Source organism: Lepus europaeus, chromosome 3 (genome assembly GCF_033115175.1).
Source record: "Lepus europaeus isolate LE1 chromosome 3, mLepTim1.pri, whole genome shotgun sequence".
In the NCBI taxonomy this organism is placed as follows: Eukaryota; Metazoa; Chordata; class Mammalia; order Lagomorpha; family Leporidae; genus Lepus; species Lepus europaeus.
This window is the reverse complement of record NC_084829.1, coordinates 104,264,481-104,289,937: the sequence shown is the minus strand read 5'-3', so window position 1 is coordinate 104,289,937 and position 25,457 is coordinate 104,264,481. Positions and strand designations below refer to the sequence as shown.

General features: G+C 39.7%; 1 protein-coding gene across 5 annotated transcripts in view; it reads left to right on the top strand.

The window, feature by feature from the left end:
* ATG5 (autophagy related 5) overlaps positions 1-25,457 on the top strand; it is a 160,321-nt gene that overhangs the window by 123,926 nt on the left and 10,938 nt on the right. For all 5 annotated transcript variants that reach the window (XM_062186564.1, XM_062186565.1, XM_062186566.1 and 2 more), the window contains one exon: positions 9,047-9,164. In XM_062186564.1, the coding sequence (XP_062042548.1) occupies positions 9,047-9,164 (118 nt within the window). The remainder of the gene's footprint in view (positions 1-9,046; positions 9,165-25,457) is intronic.

Sequence of the window (25,457 nt, the reverse complement as noted above, 5' to 3'; positions counted from 1 at the left end):
CTGTACACATGAAGTATAGTGTTAACATACTCACCCTTTGCCTTTTAAACTGTTGAGACCATTTTCTGAGTATTTCCTTTGAGGTTTACAGTTTTTAAAAAATTTTATTATTTCCTGAAATAGAATTTTAAATTTACATTCTAGTCAAAGGCCTATTTGGCACCACTAAGTAAATAGATCATAGTCCAGCAGGAAAATAGGCACAGGCTGTACATGGTAATCAAAGGAAAAGTCGCTCAACTGCATTTGTATAAATTTTAAAATAGTCATAAAATCATTAAAGCTGATATGCTCAGCACTTCTTTCTTTGTAAATTTTAGCTCCCACAAATAAAGGAGAATATGCAGTGTTCGGCTTTCATCTCTGGCTTATTTCAGCATGATGGCCTCCGGTTCCAGCCATCTTTTTTGTAAATCATAAAATTTCATCCTTTTTATAGCTGAATAATATTCCATTATAAATATATAGCACATTTTCTGTGTCCATTCAACTGGTAATGGATGCCTTGGTTGATTCTATATTTTGGCTGTTATAAACATGGGGGAGTAGACAGCTCTCATACAATGAGTTACTCTCTCTTTTTTATTTATTTATTTATTTAATTTATTTTTTTTGACAGGCAGAGTGGACAGTGAGAGAGAGAGACAGAGAGAAAGGTCTTCCTTTTGCAGTTGGTTCACCTTCCAATGGCCGCTGCGGCCGGCGCACCGCGCTGATCTGAAGCCAGGAGCCAGGTGCTTATCCTGGTCTCCCAGGGGGTGCAGGGCCCAAGCACTTGGGCCATCCTCCACTGCACTCCCTGGCCACAGCAGAGAGCTGGCCTGGAAGAGGGGCAACCGGGACAGAGTCCAGAGCCCGGACCGGGACTAGAACCCGGTGTGCCGGCGCCACAAGGCAGAGGATTAGCCTATTGAGCTGTGGCGCCGGCAGTTACTCTCTCTTGGGTGTATACTCAGTAGTGCGCTTGCTGCATCGTATGGCAAGTCTGTTTCTTGTTTTTTAAGATATCTCCGGGGCCAGCGCCATGGCGCAGTAGGTTAATCCTCCACCTGCGGTGCCAGAATCCCATATGGGCACCAATTCTAGTCCTGGTGCCCCTCTTCCAGTCCAACTCTCTGCTATGGCCTGGGAAAGCAGTAGAAGATGGCCCAAGTGCTTGGGCCCCTGCACCCACGTGGGAGACCCGGAAGAAGCTCCTGGCTCCTGGTTTCGGATCAGCTCAGCTCCGGCTGTTGCGGCCAATTGTGAACCAACCGATGGAATTCCTTTCTCTCTCTCTGTCTTTCCTTCTCTCTGTCTGTAACTCTACCTCTCAAATAAATAAATAAAATCTTTAAAAGAAATAAGAAATCTCCATACTGGCTTTCACATGGGCATTTACATTCCTACTAAGGTTGTGTAAGAGTTCCCCTTCTCCACATCTTGCCAGCATTTATTGTTCTCTGTCTTTTGGATAATAGCCAGCCTGACAGGAGATAAGTGATATCTCAGTGTGGTTTTGATTTACATTTCCCTCATGGCTGGTGATATTGAGTTTTGTCATATTTGTTGGCTAATTGTATTTCTTCCTTTGAGAACTGTTTTTTTTTTTTTTAAGAAACTTTTATTTAACAAATATACATTTCGAAAGTACAACTTTTGGATTATAGCGGTTTTTCCCCCCATAACCTCCTTCCCACCCACAAACCATTCCATCTCCTACTCCCTCTCCCATCTCATTCTTAAGATTCATCCTCAATTATCTATATACAGAAGATCAACTTAGTATACACTAAGTAAAGATTTCAACAGATTGCACCTGCACAGACACACAAGTATAAAGTACTGTTTGAATACTGATTTTATCATTAATTTGCCTAGTACAATACATTAAGGACAGAGATCCTACATGGGGGAGTAAGTGCACAGTGACTCCCGTTGTTGATTTAACAATTGACACTCTTATTTATGATGTCAGTAATCACCTGAGGCGCTTGTCATGAGCTGTCAAGGCCATGGAAGCCTCTTTAGTTCACAGACTCTGACCTTATTTAGACAAGGCCATAATCAAAGTAGAAGTTCTCTCCTCCCTTCAGAGAAAGGTACCTCCTTTGATGGCCCGTTCTTTCCACTGGGATCTCACTCACAAGAGATCTTTCATTTAGGTGATTTTTTTTGCCACAGTGTCTTGGCTTTCCATTCCTGAGAAACTGTCATGGGCTTTTTAGCCAGATCCAAATGCCTTAAGGGCTGATTCTGAGGCCAGAGCGCTGTTTAGGGCATTTGCCGTTCTGAGTCTGCTTCCCATGTTGGGTCAGAGAACTGTTTCTTGAAGTCCTTTTGCCCATTTCTTACCTGGATTGGTTGCTTATTTGGTGTTGTTTCTTGACTTGCTGATAAAGTCTGGATATTAATCTTTTGTCAGATAAGTAACTTGCAAATAATTTTTCCTATTCAGTAAGATGTCTCTTCACTCTGTTAATCGTTTCCTTTGCTGTACAGATGCTTCTGCATTTTATATCGTCCCATATGTCTAGTTTTGCTTTTGTTACGTGATTAATTTTTATTTTTTTATTTTTCCCTAGAAACCTTTTATTTAGGAAATGCAAATTTCATACATTTCCTAATTACAACTTTAGGAACATGGTAGTTCTTCCCACTGTACCCACTCTCCCACCCCTCTTCCTCCTCTCTCTCCTATTCCCATTCTTATTTTTTACTAAGATCTATTTTCAATTAACTTTATACACATATGTGTATAAAGTAAGTGTATGTTAAATAAAGAGTACAGCAAATAGCATGGGAAAACAACTGTTACTCAACAGTCAAGACAAGGGCTATTCAAAGTCATTGCTTCTCAAAGTGTCAATTTCACTTCTGTAGATTACCTTTTAGGTGCTCTATTAGTTTTTTTGTTTTTTTGTTTTTTTTGTTTTTTTTTTTTTTGACAGGCAGAGTGGACAGTGAGAGAGAGACAGAGAGAAAGGTCTTCCTTTGCCGTTGGTTCACCCTCCAATGGCCGCCGCGGTAGGCGCGCTGCGGCCGGCGCACCGCACCGATCCGATGGCAGGAGCCAGGTGCTTCTCCTGGTCTCCCATGGGGGTGCAGGGCCCAAGCACTTGGGCCATCCTCCACTGCACTCCCTGGCCACAGCAGAGAGCTAGCCTGGAAGAGGGGCAACCGGGACAGGATCGGTGCCCCGACCGGGACTAGAACCCGGTGTGCCGGCGCCGCAAGGCAGAGGATTAGCCTAGTGAGCCGCGGCGCCGGCCTAGGTGCTCTATTAGTTATCGGAGGGCAGGGAGAACATATGGTATTTGTCCTTTCTTTCATAGTTAAGCAAATCTAACAGAATTCCCAATTAATCAATAGATATTGCTAACTCTGTGTATAACTTGTATGGGTGATTTTTTTTCAAGCATCTATAAACCTAACATTTGAAATCCTCTGATATACTTAAGAACCCTCATAAAGCAAATAAATTTTCTCAAAAGAGGTACTAAATTGATTGTATTTCAAAGGACTTGAATCATACACACACAATATAGTTGGTGGTATTAAAACTTGCTGATACACATGAGAAACACAACATATACAAAATCAAAATACCAACTTTTATTTGTTTCTCCCACACAACCCAGGAGCCTAGAAAGTCCTTCTTACCTAAGACTCACTGGGGCAAATGATACTGTGGATTCAGTTTAGGAACTGATGTCATTGGGAGATCCTAACTCTGGGTACTATGACTGGGATAGTCCTGTCTGAGCTTTGTTTTAATCAGTTGGGCCCCTTCTCAACATTGGGTTCTGCCTGCTGTGCCTGTAGGAGACCTCCCTTACACCTCCTTCCCTGCCTGCCTTTTTAATTAAAGCCGTTGCTAAGTTTTACAGCCCAGTGCATCATGCATCTGTTGAGCATCTGTTAAGTTTTACCTTTCTGTTTTTTTATGTTTTTTCATAACTTTTTATCAGTTTCGTTTCAGTGAGTAGAGTTTCCTTTACTCTCTGATGGTATTCTTCCTCCTCTTTACAGTCACTGATTGACTCCACAGTCAAGTGAGTCAGGATCGGACACTTGTAGTTGTAAATTGTTGCTTTTAATAAGCCCAACATTACTATTTTACTTTATACATAGACACAATATAAATGACCCAAACAGCAAAGTCAGTACTAATGCTACCAAAATAACAAGATTCACTGTTATAATCGTCTTTCTTTTACAACACAATGCAAAATATATGCTAGTGTTCAATAAAGCTCTATCTAATGTCACATTTAATAAGAGCAATAACAGCGCTTACTGAGCATTTACTGCATGCCAGACACTGTTCTACATGCTTCACCTGAATAAACACGTGTAATTGTTACCAAAAACCTTTGCAGTACATACTGTTAATATTCTCATTTTATAGACGGAACAACTTAGGGCCCAAGGAAGTTTTGGTACTTCCCTTGATTCACAGAGGTAATAATTGGCAGAGCAGCTTTTGACCTCTAAACTGAATCCTACCACACATTTCTATCTAGGGCTAAAACTTGTATCTTCTGATTGAGTTTAAATTTTACACTCTTATCACTGTTATACTATACATTGTTTGAGATATGAAGGGTCAGCCTCAGAAATGCAAATTTGTGACTATAAGATATGGGTAGAAGAGTCTAGAGTAGTCTCTTGCTGAACTGCTTTTTAGTAGCTACTTTGACTATATTCATTTTTACATTTTTTAAAATGAATTATTTAGTGATTTTAATTGATAATTGTTTAATATTTTAAAATAGTAATGTTACTTTTGGTCTTCTATATATATTTTCAATATTTTAAAAATTTCAAATATTAGAAACATTTATTTATTTTAAAGGCAGAGGGTGAGAGGGATTTCCTGTCATCTAGGTCACTCCCCAAATTACTGTAACAGCCAGGAGTGGGTCAGATCAAAGCCAGGAGCCTGGACCTCATTCTGGATCTCCCACATGGTTACCAGGGACCCAAGTGCTTTAGCCACCATCAGCTGCCTCTTGAGTGCATATTACTAGGAAACTGGTTTGGAAACCCAGTAGCTGGGACTTGATGGGCATTCCCGTATGTGCCATACTCTGTACTGTCCTGTTACTCTGAAAGTCTACACATTATCTGATTTTCAACTTAAGTCAGTGTTTCTTATTTTATCAACATTAGTATAGTTAACCTATTTGACAATATTTGAAATTAAATTTTTCAGTGCAATGCTTTTCTTAAATGTAAACTGGAAGTACCATGACTGGCCAGCAGTTTATACTATAGCTGTAACATGCTTCATTTTTAGGAGCTTGTTTTACTCTTGAACTAACTGTTTAATAATATGTAAGACTCATTAAATTCAGCAAAGTTTGCCAAAAGAATTATTAATTCGAGTTTTCCACTTCTATTTATTATATCTCTGAGATAATTCAAGAGTGTACCTTCTCCATATAGGATAAAGTTATTGTTGCATTTGTGAAGGGGAATGAGTGGGGAGTAGCCTGCAGCACCTCAGTTTGGTATTCTACTGGTATATTTGAGAAATGACTAACATAGATATTTTAAAAAGCAGCAAGGACAGATTCTAAGATGACTTTAGCAAGTCATGTTATTTCTCATGAGAAAGTAACATTATTTCTTGGAAGTTACTGAAGTTGTTTGCATATTTACAAGTATGTGGCTAGATCAAGTATTATGCTTCATATTTGTGGGTTTTATGTGTATTTTTGAAATTTTCTATATTCAAAAGTAAAATTGCTTTTTAATACTGTTTAGTGTAATTTAGTCTGTTCTGCTGTGCACGTGGGGTCAATAAGATCTATTGAGAAATTTGCATGATCTGCCCTGATTGTCACTGCCTTCAGACAGCCTGTAGAGTTTGTATAATGTGTGATCTGTGGAGGTCTTGGGCTGCTGATAATGATATACTTTAGAATCAGTAAAATAAAGTTGTGGAGGCTGTGAAGTCCAGGATTAAGGCAAGAGCAGATGCAGTGGCTGGTGAGGGCTTGCGCTGTGCTTCAAAGCCGGTACCGCATTGCTGAGCCCTCCTGTGGTGGAAGAGGCAAAGCTGGGTCCTCGCATGGCAGGAGGACAGGGTTTACTAGCTTTATAATGGCACGAAGGCCACGCCTCCTGGTGCCACCATGGTGGGGATTAGGTCTCACCGTGAATTTTGGGGAGAAGTGTGGGGATGCATAGATTCAGACCTTAGCAGTAACTAGCTCCCTAAATTAAATATGTGCCTTTATGTTATTACTATTTGACAGAACAATAAGTTTTTAAAAACAAGAATAGTTAGAGAAGCAAATACATCATTATAAAAGGTTGCTGAAGGTTTTACTTTTGTAACAACTCATATAGTGGAAAGAGTGGAATGAAAGATAATAGGGCATTTTTCCAATAATGGAGTTAGAATTTCTTTTTTAGTAGTAACTAAGACTTCATGGCCTGTTTAGCATATTGTTTTCAGGTGATTTGGTTATAGTAAGTAAGCCGCTTTACAATTTTGCCACTAACTAGGTTATGATTGAGTTCTCCAGCTTGTGAAAATTCTGTTTTGAGATGTAGCTACAGGAAGTACATTCTGACTGTTGTCTTTGAATTGGGGGTACAGTCCTGCCATTCCTTTGCCACTGCCCCAGGCCCTGTTGTCATCACATAAGCTGGCTTGATTCCACCAGCCCCTTCCCAGTCATCCTGACTTTACCTCTGAACCAGATCATCCTACTGCTTTCCATTAACCTTCAGAAAAAAACCTCTTTCATCACATCACTTCCTTTGCTAAAATGTCTTAAAAGCCTCTTCATGGCCTGAAGGATAGAAGGCCCTAACTGGGTGGTGGCTATTTTAAATTTTTACTAGAGTTCCCTATTCATCTCTTCCTTCTCTGAACTCCTAACCCTTAATATTTTTATGTAGTTAACCACTTCATTGGACATGATGTTGTTCTTGGTTTCACCTTGTACAAAAAAAGGAGCTTATAAAACTAAGGATAGCAATCGTGTGTTATTTTTATGAAAATCCCTAGAGTTCAATTTCTATGGTTTATTTTCATAATTGCCACAGATATTCATTTATATTACCAGAATACTTTTTTTTTTAACATTTTGTATGTATTCAGTGAATGCACAGTGTAGACTTAGGAGAGATAGTCTACATGTTTACATAGTTTTTTTTTTCTTATATTTTAGTATACATCAACACTTAAAGATCAGATTTTTTAACCAAATTTTTAATAGTTGTGTCAAAGAAATTATATACCTTGTGATTAAAAAACAAACAGAAAACAAAAACACTTGTCTTTGATGTCTAGATATTTGAATTCATATTCTTACATAAAATACTGCTTTCTTCTTTTAAGTTTTGGGGATTTTTCACTCCATGATGCTTAAAATTTAAAGTTTTGAAGTAATAATTTAGAAGGAGAAAAAAATGTTGAATTTTCTTGAATTTTTATATGTGTACTTTGTGCTTGGTTCAAAATCTCATTTATTCCCACAGCAAACTTAAGAGATGTAGAATGTTCCAGATTTAACAGATAAAGGAAACTAAGTGAAAGTTCTTAGAGCCATAAGCAGCAGGTCTCTTCACAGAATGGCTAATTCCAGAATTCTAGAATCTGTTTCAATGAGCTCTCTATCAAAGTTATTCAGCAAAATGAAGCAGTTTTAGTTACTTATATGAAAGGTTGATAGAGAACTCAATCTGCTGGTTCAATCCCCAAAGTTCCCCAATAGCTGAGGCTGGGCCAGGCTGAAACCAGCTGCCTGGAATTCTGTCCAGGTCTCCCACATGGGTGGCAGAGACTCCAGTACTTGAGCTGTCATCCGTTATTTTCCAGGGTGCACATTAGCAAAATGTAGAACTGGACAGAGCTGGGACGTGAACCCAGGCACTCTGATATGGCTTGGTGAGGTCCCACACAGTATCTTAACTGCACAAACATCTGCCCCTGAAGCAATTGTAAATATGGATTAAATGATTGAAATACTAGCAAAAAATTACGTTACTGTGTTAATAGTAATTTTTGGTAGAAGAAATAGTGAATCTTCTATGTTGGAAATTTTCAAAAATAGTAAATCTAATAAAGTCATATCTCCTCTACCTGGATTCACCAATAGTTAACATCTCTCCATGTTTGCTTTCTATATGTACCTAATCTTTTTTTTAACCATTTGAGGGTAAGTTTCAGACATCATGGCACATCATCCCTCAATACTTGATCATAAATTTCTTAAAAATAAACACTGTCATTACAACTGTCAGCATGCCTGAGAAGTTTAACATCAAATCAGTATTATTACATACCCTGTCCATATTTCCCTAGTTTTCCAATACTCTTTTATAGCTGAGTTTTTTAAAATTTCCCTTTTCAGGGCCAGCGCCGTGGCTCACTAGGCTAATCCTCCGCCTTGCGGCGCCGGCACACCGGGTTCTAGTCCCGGTCGGGGCGCCGGTTCTGTCCCGGCTGCCCCTCTTCCAGGCCAGCTCTCTGCTGTAGCCAGGGAGTGCAGTGGAGGATGGCCCAAGTGCTTGGGCCCTGCACCCCATGGGAGACCAGGAGAAGCACCTGGCTCCTGGCTTCGGATCAGCGCGGTGCACCAGCCGCAATGCGCCAGCCGCAGCGGCCATTGGAGGGTGAACCAACGGCAAAAGGAAGACCTTTCTCTCTGTCTCTCTCTCTGTCCACTCTCCCTGTCAAAAAAAAAAAAAAAAAAAATTCCCCTTTTCAGTCCAGTATTCAGCCAGGACAATTTTTTTTTAGTGTATTTTTTGTGTTGTTTTGATTTTTGATGCCTTCAGCTTTTTTGAGGTGTCCCAGCCAGTTGCCTCTAGAATGTCCCCCTTCTGGATTTGTCTGATTGTTTCCTGAGGATTATATTTACCTGAATTTATCATGTAAACTATGTTTTGCGGTTATGCCGCATCTGTGATGTTGTGTGCTTCTGATTTTGTCATATCAGAAGGTACCTAATTGTCACATAATATTTAAGACCTATTAGTTTATAATTAGCAGTAGCAAAGACTTCTTTACTTGAAATTATTATTGTGCTTTTCTTTCACATAGACGACGACTGAACGACCTTTCATTCAGAAGCTGTTTCGTCCTGTGGCTGCAGATGGACAGCTGCATACGCTTGGCGATCTCCTCAAAGAAGTGTGTCCTTCCGCACTTGCTCCCGAAGGTAATGTGAACGGCAGCATGGGACATTCCTCTCATTTCCTGTTCTTAACCTCTTTTCCCATTGTACAATAAGCATCCTGCATTTATAAATTGCACTGAATCAGGTATTCAGGAAGATCCTTCATTGTTTTATAGGGAAAAATTGTTGGCATAGAAGTAGAAATCAGTGCTCATAATGCCTTACTCACACATACCATTGCTCGTTCTTTCTCTCACACACACACGCACACGCACACGCACACACACAGACACTTTGAGTAGTCCTTATTGCAAATGCTTGTTTTGTTTTTTGGCATTATTTGCATTTACATAATAACATCTAAGGAGTGGGACCCAAATCTAACCACAAAATGCATTTATGTTTGTAACCTGAAGGTAATTTTACACAAAATTTTCAGTGTCTGCATTTTTTGGTTTTTTTTTTTTAAAGTTTTTTAATTAATTTTTAACAGACTTACTGTCCTTTGTAGATACAATTCTTTTTTCTTTTTTTTTTTTTTTTGACAGGCAGAGTGGACAGTGAGAGAGAGACAGAGACAAAGGTCTTCCTTTGCCGTTGGTTCAACCTCCAATGGCCGCTGTGGCTGGCGCGCTGTGGCGGGCGCACCGCGCTGATCCGAAGCCAGGAGCCAGGTACTTCTCCTGGTCTCCCATGCGGGTGCAGGGCCCAAGCACTTGGGCCATCCTCCACTGCCTTCCCGGGCCATAGCAGAGAGCTGGACTGGAAGAGGGGCAACTGGGACAGAATCCGGCACCCCAACTGGGACTAGAACCCGGTGTGCCGGCGCCGCAAGGCGGAGGATTACCCTAGTGAGCCGCGGTGCTGGCCTGTAGATGCAATTCTAAGAACATAATGATTTCCCTCCCTCCCCTTCCTTTCCTCCCTCTCTCCTTCCTTCTCCCTTTCTCTTTTTTTTTTTTTGTAATTTTTGAGATAACATATTTTAAAATTACAGTAAAAAGCCTTAATACTTCACCAAATTAGAAGTTTAACAAATAAAAAGCAAAAAGATCATATTTTAGTGGAAATATAGACAATGGCTATAAACAATAATTGAATGGGAAAAATGACCATTTCACACAAATTCAGTAATTTTTAAAGTAATCACAGAACATTAATACTATTGTAGTGTAACATTCTTAACTATTAACTATAGTAGTATAACATTCTTAACTTTGGTTTCACAAAGATATAAAGTTTTATAAAACTGTATTTGCAGCAATACTGATACACACAGACATTTCTTTTTTCTTTTCTTTTTTTCTGTGTGTGTGTGTGTTGAATTTTAGCTCCCACATATAAGGAAGAACATGCAGTATTTGTCTTTCTGGGTCCAGTTTATTTCACCCAATATGCTGTCCTCCAGTTGCATCCATTGTACTGCAAATGGTAGAATTGCATTCTTTCTTTATAGCTGAATACTATTCCATTGTGTGTATATACCACATTTTCTTTATGCACTCATCTGATGATGGACAACTTGGTTGAGTCCAGATTTAGGCTATTATGAACAGTGCTGCTATGAACACAGTGGTGCAGGTTTGTGTTCAAGTCTTTCAGGTATGTATTCGGTAGTGGTATTGCTGGATCATATGGCAAGTCTATTTGTAGTTTTTTAGGAAATCTCCACACTGTTTTCCACAGTGGCTGTGCTAATTTATTTTCCAACCAACAGTGTATAAGTGTTCCCCTTTGTCCACATTCTTGCCAGCATTTGTTATTCTCTGTGTTTTGGATTTTAGCCATTCTGACAGGATTGCAGTGATATCTCATTGTGGTTTTGATTTGCATTTCCCTGATGGCTAGTGATGTTGAGCATTTTTTCATATATTTGTTGGCTATTTGTATTTTTTCTTTTGAGAACTGTTTGTTGAATTCCTTTGCCCATTTCTCAACTGAATTGGTTATTTTTTGTTGAGTTTTTTTAAGTTGCTGATATATTCAGAATACTAATCTTTTGTCAGAGAAGTGGTTTGCAAATATTTTTTCCCATTCTGTTGTATGTCTATTTACTCTATTGATGGTTTCCTTTGCTTTGCAAAAGCTTTTGTGTTTGATTTAGTCCCATTTGTTTAGTTTTGCTTTTTGTTGCCTTTTTGTTGTCTCGTCCAAGAAGTCGTCCCCTATACCAGTGTCTTGGGGTGTTTCCCCTATGTTTTCTTCCAGCAACTTCATAGTCTCAGGTCTTAAATTTAAGTCTTTGGTCCATCTTGAGTTGATTTTTGTACATGGTGAGAGGTATGGATCTAATTTTATTCTTCTACATATGTGCATCTAGTTTTGCCAGCACAATGTGTTGAAGAGGCTATCCTTACTCCACTGTATAGTCTGAGTACTTTTATCAAAAATCACTTAGCTATATGTGTGCGAGTTAATTTCTGGGCTCTCAATTCTGTTCTATTGATCTATGTATCAATTTTTTATGCCAGTATCATGCTGTTTTAATTACTATAGCTTTGTATTATGCTTTGAAGTCAGGTATTGTGATGCCTGCAGTTTGATTTTTCTTGTTCAGGATCACTTTGGCTATTCTGGGTCTTTTGTGATTCTGTATGAATCTTAGGAAAGCTTTTTCTAGTTCTGTAAGGATGTCATTGACATTTTGATAGAGATTGCATTGAATCTATAGATTACTTTAGGTAGTATAGACACTTTAATGATATTGAGTCTTCCGATCCATGAGCATGTAATATCTTTCCACTTTTTTGTGTGTCCTTGATTTCTTTCATCAATATTTGATAATTTTTATTGTAGAGATATTCATTTCTTTCATTAAATTTATTTCTAAATATTTATTTTTGATGGCTATTGTGAATGGAATTTCTTGAGTTCTCTTTCTGTAAGTTCATCATTAGCATACAAAAAAACTACTTTTTTGTATGTTTATTTTGCAACCTGCAACTTTACTGAACTGGTTTATTAATTCTTACAGCTTGTTGCTGGGGTTGTTTAGGTTTTTATGTGTACAGCATCATGTCATCTGCAGACACGGATAATTTGACTTCCTCTTTTCCAGTTTTGATGCCCTTTGTTTCTTTCTCTTCCTTAATTGCTCCTGCTAAAACGTCCAGTGCTGTTGAATAAGAGTGGTGAAAGTGGACATCCTTGTCTTTTTCCAGATCTGAGGGAAAGTGCTTTCAGCTTTTCCCCAGTCAGTATAATATTGGCTGTTGGTTTGTCATATATAGCCTTTATAATTTTAATGAATGTTCCTTCTATACCTAATTTGTGGAGGGTTTTTATCATGAAGTGGTGTTGAATCTCATCAAATGCTTTTTTAGCATCTATTGAGATTACCATATGGCTTTTGTTCTTCATTCTGTTGTGATTTATGACATTTATTGAATCACAAACATTGAGCCGGCGCCGCGGCTCACTAGGCTAATCCTCCGCCTTGTGGCGCCGGCACACCGGGTTCTAGTCCTGGTCGGGGCACCGATCCTGTCCCGGTTGCCCCTCTTCCAGGCCAGCTCTCTGCTGTGGCCCAGGAGGGCAGTGGAGGATGGCCCAAGTGCTTGGGCCCTGCACCCGCATGGGAGACCAGGAGAAGCACCTGGCTCCTGCCTCTGGATCAGCGCGCTGCGCCGGCCGCAGCGGCCATTGGAGGGTGAACCAACAGCAAAAAGAAGACCTTTCTCTCTGTCTCTCTCTCTCACTGTCTACTCTGCCTGTCAAAACAAACAAACAAACAAACAAACAAAAAAAACAAACATTGAGCCATCCTTGCATTTCTGGGATAAATCCCACTTGGTCTTGATGTATGATCTTTTTGATGTGATTTTGGATTCAGTTTACTAGTATTTTGTTGGAATAGAAATGTAGCTTCGAAATGAATAAAGGTTTCCTTGGTTGTTTATCATTGGCCCACAAAGAGTTTGGTCAGTCTCCCTGGGAAATGTGATAGTCAGGGCCTTGTTCTTGGTGCTGAGGGACACAGGGGTAGCTGCCCCTGCCCTCCCACTGGCATGTCTGAGTGACACTGGGGCTTGTGGCATCAATTACTATGGCTGTAGGACTGTGTGATATGGATGGCCCCTTCCTCAGGCCCTGCTAGGAGGGAGAGTCTAAGTAGTGCTGTGTTTTATAATACCAGCAGCCCTACCCTAGGACTCACAGGATGTGAAGTGAACCCTGTTCCAGTCCTACAGGGCAACTACAAGTATACAGATTTTACTGTGAAGGGTATGAGTTCAGAGAGGTGGAATGCAGGTCTGTTTTCCCTATGTCCACTGGGTAGATTCTAGTGGCACCGAGAAATTTAGAATGAATTGTTACAGTCCTGGTGTTGCAGGGAATAGTGGTATCATTACCCAGGTCTCCCAGGGTGGGAGCAGATTGTTTTTTATGAGCTGCTTCTGTTAGCCCCAGCAGCTTAGGTGAATTGTTGTGGTTCACAAAGAGTTCATTAGCATAGCTCTGGGGCTAACGCCCCAAAATTCCCACAGTTGCAGGATGCAGGGGATCCATGCTTTGCCCCTCATGTTGCCCTGACTCTGACTTCGATGCTGGTAGGAGCAGAAAAGAGGTATACTGTGTGGCTTTTTGCTGCCGAGTGTGGTGCTCTGTGTGGATAGGGGCAGAGGGACAAGGAAGTCAACATTGCTTCTCGGCTGCAAACCAGGCAGTTCAGACCCTGGTCAGCTCTCCAGGCTGAAGTGGAAGTCAGTGGGTGACTGTGGAATTCACTCTCAGCTAAAACTGATTGCAGTGGGTCGTACGGCGATTTCTTTCTACCTTGAGGTGATAAGATGGAGGCTCCCAGCCAGTGGCTGGCTACAGCAGTGTCTCTCCTCTTGTCCCTCAGAGTCTTCTGTTTTTTGTTTGTTGCTTCTTCACCGAAAATTCCCATCAGTCCTTCTTTTGTTCTTTTCTTACCTTAGAGCAGCTTAAGTTAATGTTGACTGTCCCCTGTTCAGCCGTCTTAGATCTCTTCCTGCATTGTGATTGTGAGCTGTTGCTTGTGATATGTTGTGGAATTTTCAGTTTTCCACTTGTGGTATCATGTTAGCACTCCAACCGTTTCTGATTTTGAAGCAGTTTGGATTAAGGTTGTTCAGCCTGTAGTAGTAAGTGTGTGTATTGCATCATAGCGGGAGACTTCAGTGTTTATAGTACTATGTTCATTATACCTTGTATAGACATTTATCATATATAGGAAAAAATTAAAATTACTATAAATCCTAGCTCAGGAGAGTTGTGAAATGTTAGCAAATATGAAGGTAATAGCTCAGTAGATACTACTGTTTTTCTTATGACCATATCCTAAACTGGGAAAGACAGGATTACTTACACAATTTGTAGTTGTACCATGTAGTTGAGCAAATTTGAAGAATATAAGAAAATAATTTGCCTAAGAAATAGAGTGGACTTGGGAGGAATGTTAATTACCCAACCTAAATGATTAAACAAAGAAATGAGCCCACAACACGTGTCATTTGGTCTGTGGATAAATGACTTCTTAGCCTGGTGTGCCTGCCTGTACTTGCATTCGTGTGTGTTTCTAGCACATTTGGAATGAACAGAGGCTCTAGGAAGGGAAAAGCAGGGCATCTATAACACCATCAGGAGCAGTACCAGAGCAGTGGGAGGAACAGACCATTGACAGGTACCCCAGATGACCGAAATCAAATGGACTCATTTGCTGAAGCATTTGTAAATAGATTTTTATAGTCTGAGTGAAATCTTTACCTTCCTTGAACATAACTAGACTGTATGGCCATGGTTTCTGATGACGTCTTACAGCTTCCTGAATCTATTGCTATGGTCAGTGATTCTAAACATTCTTATTATTGAATTTTTTCTTTGTATCATTATTACCCTAAAACATTATTTATGAACATTAGATCATGGAGTAATTATCATTAAGTTGATTATAATATTGTCTTCAAATCCCATTTCACCTTTACTACTGTGTAATTTAGTTTTCGATGAGAGTTTAATTTAAGTAATTTTTTGGACAATTTTGTGATTTTTAGTAAATTGAGTTGTACAACCATTACCACAGTTTGGGTTTGAGGGTGTGTTTTTTTTTTTTTTTTTTTTTTTGTTTTGTTTTGTTTTGTTTTTGACAGAGTGGACAGTGAGAGAGAGAGAGACAGAGAGAAAGGTCTTCCTTTTCCGTTGGTTTCCCCCCCTAGTGGCCGCTGTGGCTAGCGCACCGCGCTGATCCGAAGCCAGGAGCCAGGTGCTTCCTCCTGGTCTCCCATGCGGGTGCAGGGCCCAAGCACTTGGGCCATCCTCCACTGCACTCCTGAGCCACAGCAGAGAGTTGGACAGGAAGAGGAGCAACCGGGACAGAATCCGGCGCCCATAGCTGCAGGCGGATAATTAGCCTATTGAGCTGCATTGCCGGCCCACAGTTTGGTTTTAACATTTCTATCACCTCACAATGTTCTCTTGGACTTACTTGCAACTAGTCTCAGCTGCTACCTCCAGCCATAAAAAGAAATAGCTACCTGCTTGCATTTTCCTATAACTTGTCCTTTTAGGATATTTCACATAAATAGAATCATATAAATCTAACAACTTTTTAAAAAATATTTATTTCTTTATTTAAAAAGCAGTGTTAGAGAGAGAGAGAGAGAGAAATCTTGCAAGTGGTGGTTTACTCCCCAAATGTCTGCAACAGCCAGGGCTGTGCCAAGCCAAAGCCAGGTGTCAGGAACTTCATCCGGGTCTCTTGTGTGGGTGCAACAGTGCAATTACTTGGGCCATTTTCTGCTGCTTTCCCAGGTGCATTAGTGGGGAGCTAGATCAGAAGTGGAGCAGCTGGGACACAAACTGGTGCCCATATGGGATGCCTGCCTCACAAGTGGCAGCCTAACCTGCTGTACCACAGTGCTGGCCCCTGGTCTTGCAACTTTTAGTTTTTATCCATATTGCAGCAAATGTCACTAGTTTGTTACTTTTTATTGGTGAATAATATTTCGCTGGATAGATATATTTTGTTTATGTTTCCTAATTGACAGGCATTTGGATTGCTTCCAGCTCTTCACTTTTATGAACTATGCTTCTGTGAACATTCATGTACAGGTCTTTGCATGGACATATGTATTCATTTTGTTGTTGTTGTTAGAATCCTAGGAGTAGAGTGAATGGGTCATATGGTAAATTTATGTTTAATTTTTAAAGAAGCTGCTCAAGTTTTTCAACATGCCTACACCATTTTACTGTTCCATCAGCAGTATGTCAAGGTTCTGATTCCTTTTTTTTTTTTTTTTAAGATTTATTTATTTATTTGAAAGGCAGAGAGAGGTTTTCCATCTGCTGATTCAATCCCTAGATGGCTGCGACAGCCAGAGCTAGGCAGATCTGAGGCCAGGAGCCAGGCGCTTCCCCCAGGTCTCCCATGCAGGTGCAGTGGCCCCAGCACTTGGGCCATCTTCTACTGCTTTCCCAGGCCATAGCAGAGAGCTGGATTGAAAGTGGAGCAACCGGGACTTGAACTGATGCCCATATGGGATGCCGGCACTGAAAGCAATAGCTTTACCTGCTTGCACCATAGCACCAGCCCCAGGTTGTAATTTCTTAAACAGCTTCACCAACACATGTTGCCTGTCTGTTTTATTATAGCCATCATGACGATTGTATAGTGGTATTTCGAGTCAGCTTTAATTTCATTTCTCTAATGACTAATATTGTTGAGTGTGTTTTCATGTGCTTTTTATAATTTATAGGTATCTGGTGAAATGTCTGTTCAAACCCTCTTCTGATTTTTTTTCCATGGTTTATTTGTCATTACTAAGTTTTGAGCATTATTTATACTCACGAATATTGGATATGAGTTGTTTTATCAGATATAGGAATCATAGATGTTTTCTCCTAGTCTGTGGCTTTTCCTTTCATCTTCTCTTGAAGAGATAAGAATAGTTAATTTGTTGAAGTCCTATCTTTCGGATTTTAAATGGATTGTGTTCAGTTAATCAATTTAAAAAATTTTCTAATAGACCAATACATTCATGTAATTCCAAATAGAAATGTATATAAGTAAAATCATTAACAGTTCTCTCTCCTAGCTGCTGTCATGCAAATACTAGCACAGTTCCCCTCTCTAGAGACAATCAGTGTTGCCGTTTCCCTCTGTGTCTTAAGAGAAAGTTAACTTTTTAGGCCGGCGCCGCGGCTCACTAGGCTAATCCTCCGCCTTGCGGCGCCGGCACACCGGGTTCTAGTCCCGGTAGGGGCACCGGATTCTGTCCCGGTTGCCCCTCTTCCAGGCCAGCTCTCTGCTATGGCCCGGGAAGGCAGTGGAGGATGGCCCAAGTGCTTGGGCCCTGCACCCGCATGGGAGACCAGGAGAAGCACCTGGCTCCTGCCTCTGGATCAGCGCGCTGCGCCGGCCGCAGCGGCCATTGGAGGGTGAACCAACGGCAAAAAGGAAGACCTTTCTCTCTGTCTCTCTCTCTCATTGTCCACTCTGCCTGTCAAAAAATTAAAAATTAAAAAAAATATATTAAGTATCTTATTAAAAAAAAGAGAAAGTTAACTTTTTTATATTTGAATTCAGATTTACAGAAATTATGACTGGGAAATTACTGGTAACTTTTATTGATTCAGAAATAAAGATACTATTCTAGTTCATTTATCCGTGTTACAAAGTTGTTGTTTTTATCTTCATAATGCCTAGTTTTTTTTTAAGATTGCAATATAGATTGGGTTTTCTATTGGAATTGTAAATAAGAGGTTTCTAATTTTTATTGCTGCCATGGGTGAGACCCATGAGCCTTATCCCAGTCCAACCTCATTGACTTTTTTAGTTATTCATGCTCTGAACTATATTTTTCTCTTTCTGATTACTCTATAGTATTTTGAATAATATTGAGATTTTTGTATTAGTTGAAAGTAAAATTCATGCTAGAATTTAATATTCAGATGAATGACTCACTACACTTCTTTCCCCAGATGTATTTAACAGTCTGCTTCCCAAAAAATGTCATTTTAAGTTTGCTTCTTTTTAAGATACTTGATTTATGAGTGGTGAAGTCATGATGGGATTCAAAACCTTGGAAAGAAAACGTTCTGTTGTGATCTGTCCCGTAACTAGCCCTACATTGTCGCCAAATGCACAGGACATGCTTATCTTTCAGTATAGATAGAAAGGAATCCTTCCTTGACACACTTGTGTTTTATTTATAAAAAAACTAAATTTCATATTCGTGTTTAACCCAGGAAAGATGACTAACTGGAGATTTTATTTTGCCTGATTTGTTAACATGTTCATTAGTTCAATGCATTTTTAGTTCATGGCTGCTGATTTCTAGATGCAGATGTGGTGAAAAAGAGAAAACTTACTAGAGGAGAAAAGAAATGAGTGTTAATTTTTGTTTTGTATCTTTTAAAAATCATTTAACTGTAGAATTTTTGCAGTTAATTTAGTTTAGGCTCTTAATTCTTTACATGATTTGCCAAAGATCAATAAACAACTTAATTGAAGAACTAGGTTTAAAAGTGAGTTCTCCATCTTCTAGTGGTTTTCTGACTTCATTATACTGGCATTTGTTTCCATCCTTTTTTAAATAACATTCAGAAAACTTGCTTTTCTCTAATTCTTTATTCTATGATTTGTGTTTAGGACCTAATCACTTATGTGCTATTGTGTCTTATAATACTTCCTGAGAATGTTCTTAACAACATGGGCTAGTATTTTTAAATTTATTTATTTGAGTTTTATTTGAAAGAGAGAGGTCATAAACAGAGATCTTCCCTCTGCTGGTTCACTCCCCAGAAGTCTGCTACAGCCAGGGATGGGCCAGGGTGAAACCAAGAGCTTGAAAACTCCATCCCAGTCTCCCACGTGGGTGGCAGGAACCCAAATACTTGAGCCATTACTGCAGCCTTCCAGAGTGCAGATTAGCAGCAAACCAGAATCAGACATGGAGCTGGGACTTTGAATTCAGGCACTGTAGTGTGGGTGGGATGCAGGAGTTCTGGGCAGCATCTTAACCACTGTACCAAACACCTAGCCCTCTACTGTTTTTACTTCATTCGTTAGAATGTTGTACATAAAACTATAGCCACTCTTCGTGTTAGGTGTACTAAAATGATGACAATGAGCTGAGGCATGTTAATGGAAAACAAGTGCATTGTACTGACATCTCTGTCACAGTACATTTCCTTGGGGCTGGCGTTCTATTGCAACAGGTTAGGACACTGCTTGTGAGTCCAGCATCATATCAGAGAAGCCAGTTGGAGTCCCAGATGCTCTGCTTCTGATCCAGCTCCCCACTAATGTACCTGGGAAGGCAGTGGGAGATGGCCAAGTACTTGGGCTCCTGCCACCCACTCTGGATAGAGTTCTGTCTCCCAGTTGTGATTTTGCCCAGTCTTAACTGTTGCGGCCATAATAAATAAATAGATCTTAACCCAAAAAAGGCAGGGGGCTGGGACGTGAGGTGTGCATTTCCATGATCCTTGTGCCATTCTTCACACAGGTCGCAGCAATACACTGAGGACTAATGCAGCCCTTCATAAGAATGGCATGCAAATTCTCAAGGTTGTTTTTTCTTTTAAAGACTCTTTGTTTGCTCCTAAATTTCTAGCCTGTCCTACCTGTTCATCCTTTCCTGGAAAATCCACAGTGTGACTTGTCTTTTGAGTTTTTTGAAGAGGGGGACAGTGAGGTGGCCACTTACAACTTTAGTCCACTAACCTGCCTCTTAGGCAATTTCAGATGCTGTAGGTGAGTACCTTTGTGCAACAGACCGCTTCCCACCCAAACTGGGAAATGCATCCTTTGAGGGACACATCCCTCACTGAAATGACGAAAATGATACCTATACTTATTTGATACTACCTTTCATGCCAGGAGGAGGCCACACCTCGTAATGTAAACACTTTGTCTTAGAAACATTTTTATCTTCGTGCCTCTTCCTTTTGCCGCCTCATAGTTGGAAACTAACTGCCATTTAAGAATCTGTGGAGAGTATCTGAAGCATCAGGCCAGTCGTGGTTTCAGTAGAGATCTGTTTACTGTACGGTTCAGCACACCTGTAGTATTCTCAAAGGCGAAGCATTTTGACACACCTGGCCTCTGCTTCAGTTGAAAGCGAAAGACTTTAAGATTGGGCGTTTGTGGATAAGAACTGGTTGTCATCACATAAAAAGAGAAAGTTCTTCATAAAAGTTATATGGCACCATTGTCTCCTGCTCCCTACAAGGAGTGATTCAGACCTGAAGGAATTTGTCTTACTTCATCATATGAAGGTGGAATGTACTAATATTTATGAAGACGTGCTTTAGGTTATTGTTCTCCGGGAATAACTACTGATGAGCTGCTTTATGTGTTTCTTGTTTTGTTTTTAAGTGGCTAGGGGAGTTAGCCAAGTCAGAGGTAACAGGAAATAAGCAAAGGTGAGCTCAGGTAAATTGTTTTTGTGGTTTCAGCTGTAGTTAAAGTGACTCAAGAGAGCTAAGCTTCTATACCAGACCTGAAGTGAAATGTTTCTTCCTTTGTTCATTAAAAACAGCATACACAATAATATCCACAACAAAAATTTAAAATCATAACTTTTTTTAAAAACTTTGGATAATGCCAAACATTTTCAAACTTTGCCCAAGTCGGTCTCTTCCCAATCTTCTGATGTAATGTGGGCTAATAAGCTGGGCTTACGAAAATAAAACAGGTGCTTTTTATATTTCTGAATATCGTATCTTAAGGTTCCACTGACCCTTCCTGTGTTGGAATTGGGCTTGGGCTGTCTGTAGCCCACATTCATCTTTGATACTACATGGAGGAAACACACCTGCAGGGGAAGGCTTACATCCCACGGCAAATGAGGAAATGTTTCTCAGCTGCTCTTCCACCAACAGACAACAACCTGGAGCCACTTGCCATTTTCCCTTTTCATTTCCGCCTGCTTCTTGAGAATTTATTTACTCCTTTATACTTTTTCCCAACTACCATTTTTTTTTTAAAGATTTACTTATTTACCTAAAAGTCAGAGTTACACAGAAAGAGGAAAGGCAGAGAGAGAGAGGTCTTCCATCTACTGGTTCACTCCCCAGTTGGCTGCAAGGCCAGAGCTGCGCCAATACAAAGCCAGGAACCAGGAGCTTCCACGCAGGTGCAGGGACCCAAGCACTTGGGCCATCTTGTACTACTTTCCCAGGCCATAGCAGAGAGCTGGATTGGAAGTGGAGCAGCCGAGACTCAAACCGTTGCTAATACGGGATGCTGCCGCTGGAAGCCGGGGCTTTAACCTTCTATGCCACAGCACTAGGCCCAAGTTCTATCAAATTTATCTATCATTTAACTTTTGGTTTCCATTTGAAGTTACAGATTTCATTATTCCTCAGTCACTTCCTCTGCGTTACACCATCCCTGGGGATACTCAGATGTGTGAGGCTTAGACCTTGCTCTTAAACTTGGACTCCAGTGGGAGGGGGCAGAAAGAGGTGCAGTTGTAATATGTACAGGAATTAGATAGGCAGAGGACATTAGGAAGTATTTGGAATTGCTCTCTCATCCATTCTAGAAGAGAGAATGACTAAGCTAAGTTAAAAGAGCATAGAAATTAGACTAATGAAAAAGAGATCACATGCCGAAGGAGTGCTTTTCCACCTTTCTCCCATGTGTTGCCTGAAGTTTTCAGTGAGGTCAGAAGTATTGGGAGGGGAATGAATAGTGAACTAAGGGACTGAGAGTGATTCGTTATTTGTTCAAGTAGTGCATTGAAAGATACTTTTAACAAAGGGAGACTAGGAAATCAAAATACCCCACTTAGGAGTCAAACTTACAATTATGTTGTTTTATTTTTAATATGGTTTATATAAAATCACAGAAGCATTGTCACATGTAAGAAAAGATAATGTGGCCGGCACCGTGGCTCAACAGGCTAATCCTCCGCCTGCGGCGCCGGCACACTGGGTTCTAGTCCCGGACGGAACACCAGATTCTGTCCCGGTTGCCCCTCTTCCAGGCCAGCTCTCTGCTGTGGCCCGGGAGTGCAGTGGAGGATGGTCCAATTCCTTGGGCCCTGCACCCACATGGAAAACCAGGAGGAAGCACCTGGCTCTTGGCTTCAGATCAGCGTGGTGCGCCGGCCACAGCGACAATTGGAGGGTGAACCAACGGTAAAGGAAGACCTTTCTCTCTCTCTCTCTCTCTCTCTCTCACTGTCCACTCTGCCTGTCAAAAAAAAAAAAAAAAAAAAAAGATAATGTGCTTTTTTATTCTATATTAGATTGCATTTTTAAATATGAATTAATTAGGTGTTATACATTGTTTTCCAGATATAAAGTTACTCAGAAAACACATAAATCTCATGTAATCCATACAAGGCAGATCATTCAAGTACTTGGAGAGAATTAAAGCTGGTTGATGACAATCAGTAGTCATATCAGTTTGCAAACTCATGCTACAGAAGCCTAAAACTGCTAGCCCCCAAATCTCATGAGAGTGAGTATTTAAGAGTAATATAATAATGGTTTAACAGTTTAAGTAATTTTCCCTGTACTCCTTTGAAATTTTGAATTAGAATGAGGTAGTATCCCTTTATGCCTCACACTGTTTTGATTTGGGTAATCATTTTGTTGTTTAAAATGGTCCCAGGTTTCTTATAAAATAAAGGTGTTTTCTGCTGCCACCTTGTAGGATGATCATAGAGTTTAAATGAACTCGGTTGTTTGAAATGTGCCTTTTATAGATGCTGGTATCATGGCGCAGCGGGTTAAGCTGCTTCCTCTGATTCTGGCATTCTATATCAGAACACCAGTTCAGGCCCCAAGTGCTCCACTTCTGATCTAGCTCCCTGCTACCCATGTGGAGAACTGGATGGAGTTCATGGCTCCTGGCTTCATTCTGGTCCACCCCTGGCATTTGTGGCCATGTGGGAAGTGAACCAGCAGATGGAAGACCTCTGTTTCTCCCTGTTTGTCACAGTGCCTTTCGTAAAGGCAATAAAGTCAATCTGAAATAATAGTTTTGTATTTTTTCAAAGTTTTACTAATATTGACTATCTTGTAGTTTTGTTAATATTTTTTTATAAACAAAATAATTGTATTCTTAAGACATTTACAAAGTAAAGTTAAAAAACCAGTTTTGCTTTTTTGTTGTTGGTTGTTAATATTCCCATTATACAAAGACAAGCACGTACTGATGTTCTGCCTCTACACAGAGGGAGTAAATATATCATGAACTCTAAATGTAAGCCAATATCATAACTGCTTATTACAATAAATGCTCAAGTTATGGCAAGTATTCCATAGCATTGATTTTTACTTTTTTAAAAATTAACTTCTCGTGGTAGGCGTTTTGTCTAGCAGTAAAGGCACTTGCATTCCACATCAGTGCAAGGGTTTGATTTCCAACTCTCGTTCCAAATTCCAGCTTCCGTGAGCAGCTCACGTGATTGGGTCCCTCTCACCATGTTAGAGACTTGGATTGAGTTCCTGGCTGTCTGCTCTGGCTTTGGGTTTATCCTTGGTTGCACCGTTTGGAAAGTAAACCAGTAGATGAGAGCTCTGTGTCTGTATCTATCTCTCAAATGCATAAAAGTGTTTCAAAAGAGAAAGAAATGAACTCCTAGGCATGCTTATAACTAAGGCAAGAACTCCAAAGTAGATGGCAACAGATTGGTGCTGCTAGTGAAAAGATTTCAATAGGGAAAATAGTAAGCAGCAGATGGCACATATGTTTGGTATTTCAACTATTCACAAGTAAACCTGGATTTACCTTGTCCATTTGTAACTTTGCTGAGATAATGTAGGCCTGTCAGTTAGGACCTGGTCACTAGGCTGTAGTGGGAATCCCACCTTTGAGTCTCATCCTGGCACTCGCTGCTCTTCTCTGTTCTCTGTTTCTCGTTGAATATGTATTTTATGGAGAGAGTAGATACCGTGTCATTCACACTGGGAATCACAGAATTTCTTCACATGTGCCCCTTATGAGCAAATGTCTGTGAGATTTAAATCTGGTAGACTCAATTTGAACTCAGTAGTTGTATTTTCTTTTCTTAAATGTTTCATGTTATCAATTTCTAAGTTTAAATAAGTCTAATTCTTTGCCTTAATGACTTCATTCTCCTTGCATCTTGTCTCAACTCATGGGCAACATTATCTTGGGAACATAGAATCTTAATGCAGACATCCATTGTTATATACTTCTTTTCTGAAATCAGAGAAGCAGCACTGATGATTCTCATTTTCCATCAAAGGAGATTATGAGACCCCTGTACCTGATTTTCCTCATTAGATATTGTTTTTTATCTAAGTCTCAGAAAGTTAAGTGAAACAGACATTTGCACTACTGGCATTTCATCTTTAACACTAGAAAACAAAGTTTTCTTACCAAAATAATATGTGTAGACAATGAAAATGAACTATCTAATTCATTAAAACAAGTTCTATGGGACTTCAGTCTGCCCATGCATAAACAGTAGAGCTATTGTCTACATTTTAAGTAAATCCATTAAGTTTGAACTATTCTATGCTTCATACTTGACAAATATTAATGGACCTGATTACGCTTAACTAGAATTACTGAGTCATTTTTGAAAGCAAATAAAAAACATCTGAACCTGTGTTCTCAAAGTTTTACTCAGTTTTCAATGAATAAAGTTTAATTTCTAACTTTTACCATATTTTTATCTTGTCACCTTTAGTGATTTTGTAGAGATGGCCTTATGATCCCTTCACACAATTTTCTTTTCATTATTTAACTAATTATGTGGGGGGTTATTTAATTTTTGTTTTATATCCTCCTTATTAAGAAATAAAAAATTACAGCAAATATCACTAAAAGAAGTCATTGAAATTGTTGTTTCATATGTTAAGAGTGAAGGTTCTAGAATTATTTGGGCAGAAATAATAAAGATGGAATATGAAATTTATACATGGGGAAAAGATATGTGGTATGTATTAACTGGAATATATGTTCATTAAGACCTGTATTGCTAAGTGAGTATAGATCCGGAAGAAGTTAATGTAAGTATTTTTAAATGGGTTTGTATTTCTGTGATAAACAGCACTCTCCTTCTGTTTGTGATCATAGGATAAAAGCGCTGTAAGCTTGTATATGTTCATTTTTACTGCTACATCATGTAGTGTGCTCTTAAGATTGAAATCTCATTCCCCAGGAAGCATTTCTGTCTAAGATTAATTGCCCTTTTAAAATCAGCGTTTGATGTATTCCTTTGGCTATATCCTGGCTAGGTTTAACCCTCTTTGACCTGACCTCACTGACTATTACTGCCGTGGCTGAGTCAAAATCCTTCAACATGATGTATGCACTTCAGATTTCGGCCTGTGGTTTTTCGTGTCGATGGATTCAATTAGTTGGCATTTTACTAATGAACG